The following is a 19,686-nucleotide window of genomic DNA, read 5'->3' as shown; positions in this document are numbered from 1 at the left end:
AATAAATAGAGATTTTAGTGTTATGTTTATTAAAAAAAAATCTTTAGATAGATTTTGGGTAACTTTAATGGTATCACAATCTAATGTGCCATTTTTTTATACATTACAATCCCATATCCTTATATACAGTTTAACACACATTTTACTACATGTTACCACTAAATAATTTGGGAAACATAAGGAACTTTAATGACCTTTTTGCCACTGCCAACAAATCCTGGAGCATACTGGATGTAGAGAGATTTAAACTTATATTATATTTGTATCCACTCCAGATTGCCATTGTATTTCTTCTGAATCTCCTAAGCAAAATGTATATATATTTATGTGCTGTATCTCTGCTAACCCTTCATGAGAAAAAATAACGTTGACACTAAGTAAATACTGTGCATATTTTCAAACGTTACACCCATGAGTGTACTTTAGGTTCTGTGAATTCATCTGTTCTTAAGATGTATCAAAACATTTAATATTTTTTAAAAAGTCACACCCTTGCTGTGCTTTGGCACTTTGTAGCCACATATTTACCTTTTAGATTATTTACATACTAAGTATCAAATATAAAATGCTGTGAAGTCTGTCAAACACCCTGCAGTCATCAGCCGCAGGAGAGAACTGAATACTGAATCACAGGTAAAAGAAGAATATTGCTTTACAGTTTACAGATTAATGCTGGCTATGCTGTGGGTCTCTCCAATGAAGAGCACGCCTAGTAAAATGGTCCTACGAGTAAAACAAGAAGCTATGGAGTATGGTAAGAGTTGTACTATTGTACTCTCCTGTTACGTAAAGGAGCATTTTGTATATTAGGATGTTGATGCTGCAGCTTGAAATACAACCCTGTATATAGCATTCTTGCAGTCTCTGAGTATCTCTTGCAGTATGTCATCAAGCTCTAACATTCCTCTGTAGCATTGTAGATTATATTATATAGAATACAATGTTTTGGTGATATAAGGGTCCATACATGGGATCTTCACCAACTAGTCAGGTGACTACCACTGACTTATCTGCTAGGTATAAAGTACCTAAGTAAGAAACCTTTTAGAAAGCTGCACAATATTTATTTATTGGTGGGGAATTTTAATCATGGATGAGAAAAACATTTACTTTATTACCAGTCCCAGCAGCTTCTTTTACGTTATCCTACTTTACCTTGAGAGTCCTAAAAGCTAAACTCTGAGGCTAAGAACTCTCACTACATGGCCATTGTCAGCTGCAGATGCCTTAGCAGCCAGTGGCCAAGTACCAAGTAGGGGGAAAGGGAATTCATTTCATGCTACCCTTTACCCGAAATACTGGGTTTTTTCTCCGTTGTAGGTGGCTGAAAAAAGGTTGCAGGGGTGCAAAGTACATTATACTAGTAATATCACTATTAAAAAAACTGTACCCTAAAAACTATGTAAATAAGATTCACTCTCTTGATCCACATATGTCCTCTAGGTCAGTCATTTAGAAAAGGTAAAACCATAAGTGTTCATTTCAGAAGCACTTTAAGAATACCAGCCCATCTATTTTTTTTCATAAGGGCTTAGTATAATATGTTTTATGAACTTTGTGTTTATGTAGCTTGCCAGACCCAGAAGAGACCTCTTCAAAAGGCTTTGGGAATCATTTCCATTCCATCTATTATCAATGGAGGAAACAGAGGTATACTTGGTCTCGGACTTGGACTTGTGGACAATGTTGTAAAGCTTGCAGGGTAGGTATATTTATTTATATATCTACCTTCCATATGCAACTAGGATCTGTATGAACACAAGATGCAGGTATGCCCTAAACCACATATGTTGGACAGGCTTATTGATTTGCAGGCATGCAAAGGACCTCAAAAAATTGTTTCATTTTTTTTTTTAACACACATTGGTTGATATCATATATCTACACAAATCAAGACATCGTTAGCAGTCTACTAAGATACAGTCTAATTCATGTCAGTTAATAAGGCTATATGAATTAGTTTATATTACTAAAACTAAAAAATAAATAAAAGCTAGAGATCATGTCTATGTAACATTGTTTTCCTATTTCACAAACACAGAGTACAAATCCTGGAAGTCAGACTCCCTGAGATCAATGTGAAAATGGATCCCAATAGTGGTATTCAAGTTTCTATAGACACCGGTTTTCATATTCGTGGGAATGTGTAAGTTGTTGTAACTGAGTAAATGCCAAAAAGTCCTTATTGTACCTATTTATTATACTGTTATACTCGTATTATGCATTTTACAGATAAATCAGTATGGATATAATTTGCCTTACCAAAATTACAGTACTCGATATTTCTATCCAGTAGTGTTTTTATTTTTTGGATAGAAGAAGAAATGCTCAAAACTTTCATGTTTATTTGCTGTCTTTACTAGTTGTCACTAGAGTAACAATCCCCTCCCCTGTTTCACTGACAAACTTAAAACTTTGGATTTCTCATCATTTAGTTACCTGGAGAAATAGACAAGGTGTCATTTCCCAAAAGGGGTACAGACAGCAATACAACCCGAATAAAAAAAAAAAAAACTGAAAGGCATTTTATTACTGTATATACTCAAGTATAAACTGATCTTTTTTAGGTAAAATAAGGTACCTTGGTTTATATTTGGGTTGAGTCATATTCACTTATATATGGTGCTTCTCTACTTTTAAAATGTACCTTAACAAGTTCTGTGTTTAAAACAGATGCAGTGAAATTAAATGTCTTATTTAAACTATCCATCAGAATGGGGGCTTGTGCAATAAAAATATTTGTGTATGGAAAGTTTGTTTTTATTTAATTGGTATTGTGGTTTTTCTAGAGCCCTTGTTGGAGACATTACTATCAAAGCAGGAGCTGGTGTCCTTGCAGATATGAGAGTCACCAGAACAGATAGAGGTCTGCCTATCCTCAGTGTTTCAGCTTGCAAGTCTGCGCTAGGAGACATAAAAATCACAGCTGGACCCCTTGGGTAGGAATGTTATTATGATAACTTTTACACTCGTTCAAGACATTATCTTTCAGCCATTATTTTTTTCTTACAATAATTCTTCCTTAGGGATAACCCTGGCTAACTAAGCCATACTTGATGGCTTAGTTAGCCATCAAGGGTTATTGATGGCTAACCATTTCATAGGGTTATAGGAAGTTGCACTGTACTGTTAGTTATTATCCCATTTTATTGCAAACCTGCAAACATAATATTCAACATAGCAATAATTTGAGTAATGCCAGTTTCAGAAATGGATTGGACGCAACCTGGCCCTAAGGCCCTAAAGTAGTCCTTTGGGTCTATTATGTATAGTTAATACACATAATTAAACTTATATTATCTAAGTGGCAACCTAGCAGCCACCAGGCAACAGCAGAACAGCCCAATCACATTGCTCCTATTAGTTTGGGTGGGTAGTCATCTGGTCGTTGTCAACCACTCCCAATAATTCCTTATGGCTAGGCAAAAACAACTGTTCTTTAAAAGTCTGCTGGGGACCCCTGTTACTTGTGGTGAAAACGCAATAGTTAAATCTCACCTTCTGTGTAAACTGGTCCTTAAGTATTTTCAAAAGGAATACCCAAGAAGCCAGAGTATTCATAAACACAGAAATACAAAGATATACTACCAGCATAAAAAAGCTATGCTGATAAAGATTTTTTTTTTGCAGTTGATTTTTAGAACTACAATGAGTTTTCATTTGGGTGCTTTGGAATCAAACTTGTAATCAAGGTTAATTTTTTTACCCTACAGCTTTGTGTATCAGTATCAAATGTTTTCATGGGATTCAACGCAAACCTTGGCATGTTGGTCGGTAAGTAATATCTGAAAACCTAACATAGGAGCACTTTTTGTTTAATTTTTAGGAAGAAACGTCACCCGATCTCGCTCCTGTGAACCTTTAGGGACAATTGGAATAAATTTAGTGGAATATTTAAAAAAAAAAGGTTTTAATACAGTTATACTGGTCAGTATGACTTTTTTTGTATACTTGTAATGATATGCTTTACCTATACACACTTCTTATTCTGGCCCCAGTTCATAAATATTCCTGTGCTATATTATCACCTGATCTCGCTCCTGTGCTGTGCAAGATTGAGAGAAAGAAGAACCTTTAAGAATATAGAAAATTATAGTAAATGTGATATTTGATTTTTTTTTTTAAAAAAGGCTTTATTATTTTTGCTGGTCAGCATGACTTTTTTTGTATACTTGTAATGATATGCTATTCCTATACACACATTTCTTATTCTTGCCCCGGTTCATAAATATTCCTGTGCTATATTATCATAAAACAGATCATGAAACCATCAATATGTTTGTTAGGATGATTTCACTTTATAAGCATCCATACATCCTGGAAATTCATATGAATTTTTCTAGTGACCTGCACTGATCTTACTTTTAGCCCAATAGACCAGCATGGGTCACCAAAAGACTTTATCTCATTTCCAGCAGTATACTAAAGGAATCTGAAAGATGATTTATAAGGTTTATATTTAATAAGTTAAAATGAATTACTGATGGATTATAACTGATGTGTATTTCCTCTGTCTTATTGAATAAACCAAGGGACCTGATGTATTAAAGCTCTCCAATCCAAGACTGCACAAGATGGACTATCATGGGAGAACCTAGGTGTTCCAGCAAACCTGGATTGGATTTCCTCAAGGAAACCAAGTTAATAGAAATGGTTTCAATAAATCTATTTCAGGTTACCTGGATCACCTAGGTTCACACATGATAGTCTGCTTTCTCCATTCTTGAAGAGCTTTAATAAATCAGGCCTATTGCATGTGGGATCCCCATAACTGAAACCCCTATGAAAACCACCCAGTGCTTATACACATATAAATATGTAAACTTGAAGATGAGCTGCATATCTCTTCCCATAATTTTCTTGAAAGGTGCATCTGTGAGTGGGAACCTTGGCGTACACTACACCATGCCCAGTCCTCCAGTGGTGACAGGAGATTACATGGATTTGATTATGAATGTAAGTTGTTCTGTTTGTATGCAACTGATATACACTTCACATACCACCCTTTATTTTCAAAAGACTGACTTATAACATATTATCTTTTTTTTAAACAGGACCTGTATTGTAAAATCCATGCTCAAAAAAGAAGCAGGTAGAAAGGGTATCCACCAGTATTGTTAGTGGGCTCTATGCATTAGATCAGGGGTTGGCAAACTCCAGCTTATAGGCCAGATACAGCCTAGCCTTTAGTCCGTTTTTGCCTAACGGCCCCCTGGGCGATCTGGCCCAATCCCGACCAGAAGGGGTCAGCAACCCTTGGCTCTTGAGCCTCCTTGTTATGCCTCCCTTCCCTTTGTACCGCGGCCAGTATTAACACCTCCGCCCTTGGGGTAAGGGGACACACCATCCCCTCTGTATGCATTGTGAAGAGAGGGATTTCCCTTCAGGGGCATTCTTGGTGGGGGCGGAGCCATCAGCACGGGACGCGAGAGAGAGTCTGGCCTAGTGTGCCTTCTGGACCTCCTAAAATGGCCTAGTAGCCAAAAAAGTTTGCTGACACCTGCATCTTCCTTTGCTGATGGAAAAGGGAGGACAGTGAGAAGCATACTAGTGATATCACTAGATGTCACCCCAAATTAGACTGGATGTCACCATCTCATTAGACTGGATGATCTCACACTACAAATATAAAACAAAGAGGTTACAAATACAAAATAGGTGCACTCACATATTAGGATTTGACTTACATTTTTTAAAGAAGAAAATACTGCAAAATGTAGGGCACTGCTAAAACATGATTCATCTTTTCTAGATGTTTGATAGAACCTGGAAAAGCTCTACATTTTTATATAGGGACCGTTTTCCAGTGGCAGTCCAGCCAACCATAGCAATACAACCATACCCATTTTTTAAAACAAGTGATGGACTTACACATGGTTGGGAAACAATACAGAAACAAGCAATCAGCATTGTCATGAGCTTCATATGAAGGGTGGAGGTGCATTTTTTGTTAATGCAGACTCTTCTTTATCATTTGCCTATTGATCTTTGTTCAGGTTGATGGACAAAACAAACGTTAATGGGGCCTTAAATATAATCTACACAAGACCTCCATCACCATTTACTGATTCTTGATGTGTTTGTCCCACAACTATATGTATAAGGTTTATACTGATAATTTTTTTCAGGTGGAGTATGAGGTAGAGAAGCAGGTTGTTGAAATACCAAATTTTTTTATATTTTGATCTCATTACATATTGTAGCTTCAGCATATCGCACCATGAATAGAAGAGTGTTTTAACTAATCTTTAGATCATGTCAAGTCATGTCAATCTGAATCCAATTTAAAATTATTGCAGTTGGTAGGTTTGCTATTATTTTATTTAAAATAATCAGTTTAGTTTGGTGATCAAAAGATTAAAACTGTACAATAATTATCACCATTATATTTCATAATTCATTTCAAATGTTGATTTGGACAATTATTAAGTTAAGGGTTGGGTAGAACTTAGATTATCACTTAAAAGTTCACTTTCAGCTAGGTATTAAAGGATTATTTTAACTCCACAGGTAAGGGTTGGGGTACGTATTACTCAGGGGTAATTAAATGTTAAGGGTAGGACTTCATGGAAGGAACAAGCTAATTGGTATGTTGATAATAGGTGTTAGTGATAATAGTTGGGGGCCAACACCAGCCAAAGTGAGGATATGAATTTACTTAACATATGGTGTATAAGAGTCAGATCATCTATTGAGTTTTAATTGTTCTAATGGCCTGATCCAATATCACGTGCTACCTTCTTTTTTGGACATGGAGTCAATGAGACAAGAATTAGGGAAAAATATCCCCAGTGGTGATACAGACAGCAATCAAAACTCTGCCAGAAGTTTTGGCCCACTCTATATGCGGCCAAAAAATTTTGCAACTAGGTTAAAAATATATAAAGAACAATGACCATAGTTTTTTAACCTTTTTTGGCAAATATGAATTTTTATGTGAAACCATGATGTGAATTGAAGTGAAAATAAAATGTGAAATGTTTTCTCTGACTGCAGATAAACCTGAAATACAAGCAATCTCTTCCTGTGAACATAAAGATAGAACTCTTTCAAACACCAATTGTTACTTTGGACTCCAACTTTCTGTTAGTTCAGGTTACTCCAGTTGTGGAGTTCATAGTGACGGGAACCTCACGCAATCAGCACCTAATGACTCTCAATGTGGTGAGTAGAGGCACCTAAGACACCTTGCTATCTTGCAAAACAACCATGGGATTTTCCAAATCTTTGTTAGAAGGAAGATAAAAATGAACCGGTAATTTGTGCATTCCAGGCAAAGTAATAGGTTCACTTTATAGTACAAATAGTATGTACCTATCTTTTCAGCCTTCCACATCTTTCTCTGTACCTGGAAAATATATTTTATAATATAAAAGTAAAAATAAGGTATTTTTGCAAAAAATTATTGAACATTATATTCTCATATAAACAATACTTAATAAAATATCATTTTGAAGCATTGACTTTTTCTTTGTCTGAACAGGGAGCTAAACTGATTGCCAGGCTAGATGTATCAAAAGGAAAGATCACAACATCTGTAGGACTGCAAGGGTAAGCCAATTGTGTCTGCTAGTGTTATCAACACTACTAATACCCATATTCAGTTAATAATGTGTTTTTATTTTCACTGCTTATAGAGATCTTCAAATCGCAATGGCTTCAATCTCTTTTGGAAAGTGCAAGACCAGTGTAAGTTCTTTAGCCTCTTTTATGTCAAAAGAATGCACGCATGTCTGTTTTACTTAATTTATTAATATTATAAATTAACCTTTATTTTTATAATTATTAGATTGTTACCATGTACTTGGTTCAAGCTTTTTACTTTCCAGTCTTCCAGTTAGACTCAAACAATGAATCCTTCCAGTAGAGCTTCTCAATCCTGTGTGAAAGAGGGAAAATGGTGTTGTCCTCACTTGCAGACCCCTGCTAGGTACTAGTCGATGACACCTTGACTCTCAGTGGGTTACCACAGTGACCATGCAATAAAGATGTACTTACTTTTTTGGCACTATCCACACCTTCTGTGATGGATAGGGTACCATAGCAATGTCAGGGTATTCAAAGGGTCATGTCTTTTTTTATTTTTATGTTTTTTATGAATTTGAGCCTTCCTAAACATTAGATTAGGTCTCTGTAAGTTTTAGGTTAGACTGGAAAGTGGACGGGATTAGTGTTAATAGTACTTAAAAAGTGTAAAAAAAAAAAAAAGAAAAAAACAAAACAGACTGAAACGTTTAAAGTAACCATGACTTTGTTTACTTTTTTTTTTTTTTCTCTGCTAGCCATCAGTACTAAAGGGGTACATGCGTGACATCTTTATTAAGGCCTACTTGGTTCAGCTAAATGGTAAGTAAAGTAAATTGCTAACTGTGTTAACGTTAAGCAGAGAAATTTAAAGTCAAAATGTGAGATTGAGTAAATGATAAGGCATAAAATCATAAATATATATAGTATTATGACATCACTTCAATCACATCACTTTGCTATTAGAAGGCCCCACCATGGGACCATGGGTTGATTTCTATGACATGCTCAGAACAGCAGTAATATTTTTATCCTTCTCTCTCTACAAACTGAATCTGAGGTTGTAAAACAATTACTTTTCTCGGCACCTTTTTTCTATTCTTTATCATGTTAAAATATTTCATACTTTGTTGTATTTTTAAATGGTGTACTAACTTGTGTAATTTCTACAGCTGACATGAGCGTTGGGGTAACCTTGCCTTCATTGCCAAATGTTGATCTTATTCATGAAGTCGTAGAAGTGAAAAAGGTAAGCCACACATGAAAAAAAGATACTTCTAGTGTAAATATTCTTGTGGGTCACCAGGAAAAAAACAACATGTCCTAAACAACATGTCTTGTAGACCCACCAGCAGCTGTCTGGGGTCTGAAGTTTTAGCTCAGAATGTGATCTGGGTTTTACCACTAATATGCAAGATTTTAGTAGCTTGTGGTACTAACAAGCTCCCTCATTCCTGTTTGGTATGATGACCCTGCCTTTTATCTTCCTAGCTCAGTAATGGACATATGCTAGAAAAGGGAAAGAACTTTATTAGAACGCATTGTTAAAGATCCTAAAACATTTAAAATTGTGGATACATCATTTAAAAATGGTCAAATTTGGGGCAGATGCTGGAGAAATCTGGGGCTTAGCCTTTTTCACTCCACTATCCCAATAGAGAAACACTATTCCTCCTTTTTTAGATACTAAAAAATAAATATGAACATTTACTAATAAGGACTATGGTATAATAGGGTGCAGGGAGTTACTTTATCGGTATCCCCATTTTGATACCACCATAGGGCCATGGTTCTCTTTAGAGCTGGTGGTCTATGTGCCATTTAGGTTAGAGCTTTTACTTTAATGGGGGCCCTATAAACACTGTACACTTCTTGAACTTCTTTAGGACCACTTCCTGTCATTGATAGTAAATAATTCACTAAAAGATTCTAGATCACCAGTAGATTATGTTTTTCATCAATTACTCATATCTACTCCTTATTACTTTTAAAAAGGCCCATAAAGCACAGTAATATTTTTATGAAAATCATTGAACTCCTACTTTTTCTTTTACAGGAATATGCAGTCGTGTCATGTGATGTTCAGTATGTCAAGTAAATCAGGCTGGGAAGAGGTGTCACTGATTTACAAATCACAGAGTTGGAGCCTTATCTCCTGGAAAATGGAAAAACCAATAACTGTTAAAAAAAAAAAAAAAAAAAAGTGTAATTGATTTTATTTCAATACCTTCACTCTCAGGTGATGTTTTGTTTTTGTTTTTTAAATAAAACTACCTGCAAAAAAAAAATACATATTATACTCATACTATTATATATACTGTAAAATAAATGTTCTTGAAAACAATGTACTGATTTTACACATATAAATCCAATGTATTGCATTTAATACAGTTACTTTGCATTGAATGCAATACAAATGTTTTTTGAATTTCCTGCCTCGCCCCGCTGGCAACGTACACATGCACCAACGTCACCGGGATCTCCCCGGTGACTCTTCGGATGCAGAAGCCGGCCTGAGGAAGAAGGAAGAGGACAGAGATTGCGGCGATGGACGACCCTGAACGCCGGCGGATCAGGTAAAGCTGTATTTACTAACCTTCCCATAGGTTTACCTACCCCGAGGTTACTGCTAGGAAGGTTAATGATCGTTTTGGCTATCTTTAACGGTTAAATTATTCCCATTGGCCAGCAATGGAAAAAACTTTATTCCCAGTGACTACCACATCAATGTACTGTGAACTGTGTACATGGTAAATATAAGCTTAAGGTTATTTAAAGGGGTTCCCCCATGTTACAAAGGTCAATAAACACCACTCTAGGCCAAATGAGCATTTGTCCCTGCTGACTTGAATGCTATATAACAGCGGTCACCAACTGGTGATCCCCAACAACATTTTGGTGGTCCAAGGCTCTAGCCTGTGATGGAAAGTGTGCAGGTTCTGGCATCATGACGTAACTCTGGGGGAAGTTTCTTCTCTTTCGAGTGACACATCACACATGGTCCAGAGTCCATGCATTTAGTGGTCCTTTGGTCCCAAAAGGCTAGCAACCACTGCTATGTAAAACTGTTATATTTGTGCTCAATATTTTGAAATATAATTAATTGTTAAATAATATTTTTCGATGCTTATATTGTATTTTAAGTCATGATACACTAGGAGTTCTGCCACAAAAATATTCCACAAAAGTCAAATCACTTTCCATTGTGGTGTAAATCCATGCTAGAGTAACTGAGATGTCAGTCATCACTGCTGCCTCACTAGCAACGAAAATTCTGCATATTCCAGCCATAAAAGTCTTCAGATGAAGAAGTGGCAACTGAAAGTTGAAGATTCCATCTATGGCCAGGTGTCACCAGTTACACAATATGCTTTAGAGTTACTTGACACCATCCGATTATATGAAAATCATAAAAAACTGAAAATGGTGGTAATTTGCCTTGAGTTGACCAACTTTATAACAAAAGCTAGCTGAAATTATCTAAAAAAAAATATGGGTTTCGACAGTCTATTGGTGACCTTGGACCCCTTAATGCAAGTTAATACTTTCCACTCACAAAGAATAAAATAGAGTGGAATAAGTAAAGATATACACCTTTTTATGTAAGCCTGTACAAATATAATACCTTTAAGCAGAAAATTCAGATTGTTACATCATTACTGCTTCTAAATGTTCTAAATATGCTCAGACAAAGAGGTAACGAGTCAATGTATGGGCAACTTAGACACTTTGAGGCCCAAAACAAAGGCCCTGATTTATTAAAGCTCTCCAAGGCTGGAGAGAATACACTTTCACCAGTGAAGCTCGGCGATCCAACAAACCTGGGGTGGATCCGGTCCAGGATTCAAAGCATTTGCTAGCAAATAGCAAATGACATTGAAGAAATCCATTCCAGGTTTGCTTGATCACCTAGCTTCACTGGTGAAAGTGTATTCGCTCCAGCCTTGGAGAGCTTTATTAAATCAGGCCCAATGCCTCAACAGAAGAAAGAGAATGGTAGTAAGTATAGCTATATTGTCAACCAGGACAGAAAGGCTGGCCTTAAGTCAGAAATATCCTCTACTTGTTTGTGTCATTTGTAGCGTACTTTGTGTTCTTGTTATGTAAGAGGAAGGATAAGATTATCACTTATCTCCTGGAAATCTTCACAAATCAGTACCAAGGTAAAACGTACAAAATTTATCAATGCAAGTGAAGTAAGGATAATCTTCTTATCCTTATCCTTCATCTAGCCAAGGTAGAATTTAAAATTCTATTAGTCTACCAAAGGGGATTATGAATAAGTAAAATAAACAGAATACTGTGTGCTTTATCATTCGTTTATAATTGCAATTTATGACCTCGTATAAATCTGTTATTTAGTTTTCTTTTAGGTTTTGATTATTAGGGTTAGGAGCATAAGACCATTTTATTTTCTATTTGATTACATACCTAAAGCTTCATAATTTATTTTATGTGACACGTAAATGGCAAGGATAAGTGGGTACACACTACCGTGAAAAATTATTATCCTCACTGAGGTCTTTGAATAATAAATTAAATGGTAAGCTCATCCAAATTTATTATAAGATGCACATGATTTTGAATATCTGACTACTAGTGTTGGTGTTCGAATTCGGGTTGTCCTTATATTGGACCCCAATATGGCTGTTCGAATTCGGATACACCAGACCCAAAAAACATGGGATTCGACTGCGCAAAACGTGTGTAAAAAAAAAATGTGTTAAAAAAAATAAAAACATAATGTTAAAGTAATTTATTGAATGTGTGTGATTTAGTTTACTAACTTTTTTTTTTTTTACAGGTTATCCTACAATGATAGGATGATTCCCACGGCTGCACATCTCCTCATTCATCACCTCTAGTGCTCTGTGATTGGCTGAGGAAAGGTAAACCCCAAAGACAGCTCAAGCGTCATCAGGATTTTCCGTTTCCCCAGCCTATCACAGAGCACTAGAGGTGAATGAATGGGAGACTTTTCCCCATTTAACCTCTAGTTCCAGGGATCTTCTCAATGAATGTGGCTGTGGTCGCAGCATTCATTGAGAACAGTGTGCGATCTGTGGCACTAGAGGTTAACTAACCTCTAGTGTTGGGATCTTCTCAATTAATGGGGCCGTGGGCGGCTGCATTCCTTGAGAGCAGTGTATGATCCCCGGGAATAGGGGGTAAAAGGGACAAGTCTCCCCATTCAAAACCTTTAGTGCTCCCTGATTGGCCCAGGAAAGCTTTTCTGTATTTCTCTTAAAAATACAGATATTATATTCTGATCTCACTTGCAATCTATCAAAAAAAGCCAAAAAAGTCTATATTTCTCTCAAACAAAAATACAGATATTTTATTCTGATCCCACTTGCTATTCTTTAAAAAAGCCAGAAAATTTTTTGTATCTCTCAAAAAAATACAGATATTTTATTCTGATCTCACTTGCAAGCTATCAAAAAAAAGCCAAAAAAAAATCCGTATTTCTCTCAAAAAAATACAGATATTTTATTCTGATCCCACTTGCTATCTATCAAAAAGCCAGAAAAATGCCTGTATTTCCCTCAAAAAATACAAAGATTTTATTCTGACCCCACTTGCTATCTATCAAAAAAAGCCAGAAAAATGTCTGTATTTCTCTCAAAAAATACATATATTTCATTGTTTCATACCTCTTGCTATTTACCAAAGAAGACCATTTGTTAAAAAAAATATTTGTGTCCTACTATATAAAAATACAGATATTTCATTGTTTCATACTTCTTGCTATTTACCAAAGAAGACCATTTGTTAAAAAAATATTTGTGTCCTACTTTATAAAAATACGGATATTTCAGTCATTGATACCCTTGATAGAGAGACCTTTTCAGTCTTTGCTATTTACCAAAGAAGACTTTTCTTCTTCTATAATTTTCTGTTCTTCTATAAAAAAATGCAGACATTTCAATGTTTGATACCTGTTCCTATTTACCAAAGAAGACCATTTAGTACACTGAAATTTCTGGCCTATTTTAAAATAAATACAGATTTTTTTTAACTACATTAGCAATTTATTTGGAAATGGACAAAGTACAGTATTGTACAAAATGCCTAATATTTGAAACAGTTGTATTAAACAAACCAAAGTATGATTTTTACAATGATGCAATTTCCCAGACTATTCTGAAACCCAAAAATAGAGTAGAGGCACATTGAGTTGTTCTGTGCCTTATTTTCCCAACATATAAATGTACTGATAAAAAAAAACAACTAACAAAATCTGTCCAAGACTTTCTGAAGTATTTAAGCAGACATACAACTGTATCATTATTAGAGTTGTTCTCTCCCTTTCAAATGTTAATTATTTGTTATGAATCCTACCAGTAAGCTGATACATGAGAGAACCAAATAAAATATTGTTCTGTGGTTCTCAAAACAAAGAGGAGAAAGTGTATATGTGCCAATGTGTCTCCTAGCACCAATCTTATTTTAGGAATGACCCATTTAGAGATCATGGCTTTGTTTCTCTTATCTCACAAGGAATCTATGGCTGGTAACATCATATTCTTTTCTCATAAAGTTTTTTCTCTTCTCTTTTGCAAGTTTGTAGGACACAAAACTGGTGAAGTCCTTGGGGAAGCTCAGAGCATAAGTTCTCAGTCACAGCTAAAGCATCTGCCTTTGTTAGGCGAGGAGCATTAAGATAGCTGTCATCCAACATAGCTTGACACAAATCTAGGAGGTGCGATACTTCCGGAGCCAACACTTCACCAGGTAAAACTCCTTGTAATCCTTTATTAAATTATTAATAAACAGGATTTATATAGTGTTAAGATATTATGCAGCTATGTAAATTCAATAGGGGTGCGTACATTAAATAGCAATGCGTTTCCCTGCTGTTTTGACGGCAGAGACCGTTGCTAGCGGATGAGTTTACCCTTTTTCAATGTCCTAATGTTTGTGCTGCATTCTGGACGCAGTCCATCACGCAAAGATCCTATTTGTCTGCTGTCATTTGCCTGCCATTTTGCCTTTTTCTGGAAAACCACAAAGTCTTTTGGAACTTTTGTTTTTTTCCTTTGTTGCCCCTGTTCTCCTACACTTACCTAGCTAATTGGGTGGTTCTAACATGTATATGGGTTTTGCTATTATTTTTTAAAGTTGGCACATTGACTTTATTGAAACTCGCGAAATTGATTTGCCGAAATTTCGCGAACCCACCGGAAGTTCGAGGAAATTTTCGCGAAACTGTCAGAGGCCTTCTCGCTTATCCCTTATAGTACCTATGGGAAAATTTAAAAATGACATACATAAGGCACATGTTTGCATAGGCAGATTAGTTTCACTAACATCAAGGCTGAGCCAGGTAGAAGAACATATAAATTACATGTAGATGGTATCCTGGCCAGGATTCTAACCTGGAACCATAGTGCTGCCAAGGCAAGAATGCTATGCCATCATAATTTGAAGCTGATTACTTAATATAATTAGGACACTACAGATAGGTAGTTTATTGTTGTTTTTTTTTTTATTTTATTCTAAATACAGTGCTAGAAAAGTGATTTACAAGTGCAGGGAAAGATTATTTGGGGATCCAAATAGCCATTATACAGCTCTGTCATTCCATCAATTTATATATCCGGAAAAATATACACGCACTTCACTGTTGCAGTTATTTGTGGTCAAAGGTGCAGGGCGCGGCGGTGTCACGCTGTTCTGCACCTGGTTTGCCTGGGGGAACAGAGTCACACAGGGGAGGAACTGCTCCGTGTGATTCATCAAGAGATCGAATCATGGCTTTCTCCGCGACAACTCAAAATCGGAACCATGGTGACCGACAACAGGAAGAACATTGTGTCTGCGCTGCGTCAAGGAAGACTGAGCCATGCACCCTGCATGGCACACGTGTTCAATCTGGTTGTCAAGACATAATAAAAATGGCCAGGAAACTTTGCATGCACTTCAGCCACCTGTACAGCGCAAAGCACACCCTCCTTGAGCTGCAGCGGCAGAACGGCATCCCCCAACATAGACTGATATGTGATGTTTCCACCCGTTGGAATTCAACCCTCCATATGTTGGACCGACTATACGAACAGAGAAAGGCCATCAACGAATTCTTGATGATCCAAGAGGATAGGAGTACTCCCATGTGTAACTTTGATGTCAGCCAGTCGCAGCTCATGCGTGACACCTGACGTTTGCTCAGGCCCTTTGAGGAAGTCACGTTATTTGTCAGTCGCCAGGACTACCGGATGAACAACGTCATTCCACTACTTCATGTCCTGCAACAGATGCTGGAAAAACTGGCTGGTCAGGGGACTGGAGACGTGGCGCCTAGATCTCACGGCCACATGAGCCCTGCGGGGGTTGAACTGGAGGAGGAGGATATTGGTGCAAAGGTAATGTATAGCGAAATGGGTGGTTTTTCTACTCAGGTGACAGGAGAGGAGGAGCAGGTGCAGCCAGAGAAGCAAGAGGTAGATGAGGAAGACGAGGCAGAGGACTCAGACACAGTGGAGTATGCAGTAGAGATGGAAGCAGGGAGTCCCTCCGAGTCGCTTGCAGAAATGGCCCGCTGCATGCTCACTTGCTTGCGCAGTGACAGCCGAATTGTCACCATTCGGCAGAGGGATGATTTCTGGCTTTCCACCTTGTTGGACCCTGGATACCGGTCCACAATGGGGGCCTTTCTCACACCCGCTGAGAAGGAGGACAAACTGAACTACTACAGAGACATTCTATGTAGTCAGTTGGCCGCTGCCTATCTGCGCCATCGCCCATCCTCTCGCAGGTCTGCTGACGCCACCTCCAGACTATGTCGTTGTGCCAGTCTGTGGCCTCCTGATGCTGCTGCCACCTCCACACTATGTCCTTTTGCCACTCTGTGGTCTCCTGATGTTGTGGCCACCTCAACACTATGTCCTTGTGCCACTCTGTGGCCTACTCATGCTGCCACCACCTCCAAACTCTGTCATTGTGCCACTCTGTGACTGACTCATGCTGCTGCCACCTCAACGCTCTGTTGTTGTGCAGCTCTGTGGTCTCCTGATGCTGCTCCTGCCTTCTCCACACTATGTCACCTTGCTGCTTTTTGGTCTCCTGATGCTGCTTATGCCATCTCCACACTATGTCACCTTGCCGCTCTGTGGCCTCCTGATGCTGCAGCCACCTCCACACTATGTCCTTGTGCCACTCGGTAGCCTCCTTTGCTGCCACCACCTCCAGACTCTGTCATTGTGCTGCTCTGTGGCCTTCTGATGTTGCCGCCACCTCCAGACTCTGTCATTGTGCCACTCTGTGGCCTACTCATGCTGCCACCACCTCCACACTCCTGCTCCTAACCCAAAAGTAAGAAGGATCAAGAGGCCCCACTTTCACAGTCTGCATTCAGACTGAAAATCAAGATCAAGCGTGCTTTTGCCCTTCTGATGCACAGGCGGTTTCTGTCCTTCCTGAGCTTGCCTTAGGAGACCTGCGTTACCGTTTAACAGCCCCAGTCAAACTCATGCTGCCACCAGCTCCACACTCTGTCATTGTGCCACTCTGTGGCCTCCTGATGCTGTCGCCAACTCTAGACTCTGTCATTGTGCCACTCTGGTCTCCGCCTGATGCTGCTGCTGCCGCCACCTCCACACTATAATTGCCAGGATGAGTTTCAGCTGCTACATAATACTCCTAATCATCCCAAGCCTCTTCAGCTCCCCCACCTGGCCATGAAGCCCGTTGTTCTACAGCCTGGTACTTCAGTTCCACCATCTGGCCAGAAAGAAAACTGCCTGATCAAACAGAAAAATACTCAGCATATAATCTGTACCTTGGACAAATGTATCTATCGTTCTGGGTGGCACCATGTGTTTTCGTTGGCCAGGTATTGCATACCCCCCTCTTGTTTCAACCTTAGGTTTGGGACACAGACTGCCAAGTAGGTATGGAACCGAAATAAAGCATCTGCATTCCCCATCTGTACTTTCATTTTGTTAAATTGTTCAGGGAAACGGCCTGGGATGCAAAGTGAGGCATAAAGCGCCTATAATAGCCAGCGATCCCCAAGAAAGCATGAACCTGCTTTTCAATAACTTGGCGTGGCCAATTTTGGATGGCCTCGACTTTCTTTTCCTGAGGCTTTATTATTTCTCTTCCAAAGGTGTACCCCAGATATTTAGCCTCTTCTAGCCTAATAGCACACTTTTTAGGGTTGTCGACAAACCCTGCTTTCCGTAGCGCCTCTAAATGCGAGGCCCAATCTGCACTATGAATGATTATGTCATCCAGGTAGGGCGCAGCATATTTTTGATAGGGTCGGAGTACCTTATCCCTCACCACTGGAACAAAGCTGGAGCATTCTGTAACCCAAAGGGCATCCTTCAGTACTGGAATGCTCTATCAGGGGTTACAAAAGTGGTTTTCTCTTTAGCTGACTCGGATAGGGGAATCTGCCAAAATCCTTTGGTTAGACCTTAGGTGGTCATGTATCTAGCATTTCCAAACCGATCAATAATTTCATCTGTACGGGGCATAGGATAGGTGTCAAATTTAGTGATCGGATTCAGCTTACAGTAATCATTGCAGAATCTCCAGCTCCTATCTGGTTTGAAGACTAACACAATTGGGCTGGACCAATCGCTTTTGGACTCCTCTATAACCTGTAGTTCAAGCATTTTTTTTAACTTTTTGACGTATTACCTCAAGTCTAGCTTCAGGAATCCGGTACAGTTTCAATCTTACCCTTTCACCTGGAAGGGTGATAATATCATGTGTAGCCATTGATGCTCGTCCAGGGAAGATGGAGAACATATCTGTATTTTGGAGCACAAAATCTCTCCCTTCCTGTTGTGGACTCTTTGACAGAGTGTCTGCTATCCTGACTTCTGGAACTACAGGGTTAGACTGAGCAGGTAGCTCTGCGGTCCTCACTATTAATGCTTCCTTTTCTTTCTATGGTTTTAACAAATTCACATGATAAATCTGTTCTGGTTTCCGCCTAACAGGTTGGCTAATTTTATTGTTTAGGTCACTGAGTTTTTCTATGACCTCATAGGGGCCCTGCCATTTGGCAAGAAATTTACTTTCTACCGTGGGAACTAGTACTAAAACTCTATCCAGAGAAGCAAAAGTACGTATACGTTCATTCCGGTTATAAATTCTTTGCTGTGCCAACTGCATTTGGGCCAGATGCTCTGTAATCAAGGGCATCACATGCACAATTCTGTCCTGAATTTGAGCCACATGCTCGATTACACTTCTATGAGGGGAACTTTCACTTTCCCATGTTTCTTTGGCAATATCTAACAGTCCCCTGGGGTGCCTCCCATATAACAATTCAAAGTTAGAGAACACGGTTGAGGATTGGGGAACCTCTCTGATAGCAAACATATATATATAAAGAGATAGGATTAGACAGTGCCAATTTTTGCCATGTTTATTTATGGCCTTCCACAACTTCTGTTTTAAAGTTTTGTTAAAATGTTTAACTAGTCCATCTGTTTGAGGGTGATACACCGATATCTGTAGCTGCGTCCCCTTTAGGAGTTTGCAAAGCTCTTATCGGGGACATAAATGGGGTTCCCTGATCAGTAAGTATCTCTTTGGCCACGCCTACTCAGCTGAAAACTTGAAACAGCTGCTTGGCTATGGTTTTAGCGGAGGTATTTCGGAGAGGAATTGCCTCAGAATTATGAGTGGCATGGTTTATTATGACTAGAATATATTTATGGCCCCTAACTGACTTTAACAATGGGCCAACTAAATCAATGGCAATCCTCTGAAAAGGGACCTCAATGATGGGAAGGGGAACCAAAGGGCTACGAAAGTGTGGCATTGGTGCAAACACTTGACATACTGGGCAGGAAGCACAATACACCTCTACCTCTTTGGCAACCCCTGGCCAATAAAACCTCTGTATTCTTCGCTCTCGTTTTTTTTCTGCCGCCAGATGCCCCCCTGGGAGGTGTCCATGGGCCAGGTCTAATAACAACTTTTGGTACGGCTTCGGTACCACTAGTTGTTCAATGGTTTCCTCCTCCCATTGTGACACCGGATACATTGGGTCCCTTTCAAGGTCAAAGTATGGGAATGCAACCCTCTTGTCTGGGTGCACTAGATTCCCATCTATTTTTAGGGCATTCTACGGGTCTTTAAAGAGGGTGGGGTCTTTCAATTGCTCTGTAACAAAATTTTCTCCGTGTATCTGTAAGTCAG

General features: G+C 38.6%; 2 protein-coding genes and 1 long non-coding RNA gene across 3 annotated transcripts; all 3 read left to right on the top strand.

The window, feature by feature from the left end:
* Positions 1-675: 675 nt before the first annotated feature.
* LOC140327665 (BPI fold-containing family B member 3-like) lies at positions 676-2,958 on the top strand. Its single transcript, XM_072407035.1, has 4 exons — positions 676-754; positions 1,570-1,702; positions 2,042-2,146; positions 2,790-2,958. Exons 1-4 carry the CDS (start codon positions 679-681, stop codon positions 2,941-2,943), a joined length of 468 nt encoding a protein of 155 aa, XP_072263136.1. The 5' UTR covers positions 676-678; the 3' UTR covers positions 2,944-2,958.
* A 754-nt stretch (positions 2,959-3,712) lies between these two features.
* Positions 3,713-6,170, top strand: LOC140327666 (uncharacterized). The gene is made up of 3 exons (XR_011920067.1): positions 3,713-3,774; positions 4,868-4,956; positions 6,129-6,170. It is a non-coding gene; the product is annotated as an uncharacterized lncRNA (long non-coding RNA).
* A 50-nt stretch (positions 6,171-6,220) lies between these two features.
* On the top strand, positions 6,221-9,798 carry LOC140325325 (BPI fold-containing family B member 2-like). The gene is made up of 7 exons (XM_072403155.1): positions 6,221-6,232; positions 6,997-7,164; positions 7,484-7,551; positions 7,638-7,689; positions 8,283-8,346; positions 8,697-8,773; positions 9,581-9,798. Exons 1-7 carry the CDS (start codon positions 6,221-6,223, stop codon positions 9,620-9,622), a joined length of 483 nt encoding a protein of 160 aa, XP_072259256.1. The 3' UTR covers positions 9,623-9,798.
* The last annotated feature ends 9,888 nt before the right edge of the window (positions 9,799-19,686 follow it).

This window comes from Pyxicephalus adspersus, chromosome 3, assembly GCF_032062135.1.
Source record: "Pyxicephalus adspersus chromosome 3, UCB_Pads_2.0, whole genome shotgun sequence".
NCBI lineage: Eukaryota > Metazoa > Chordata > Amphibia > Anura > Pyxicephalidae > Pyxicephalus > Pyxicephalus adspersus.
The sequence above is the reverse complement of the archived record's forward strand: the minus strand, read 5'-3'. Positions and strand labels throughout refer to the sequence as shown.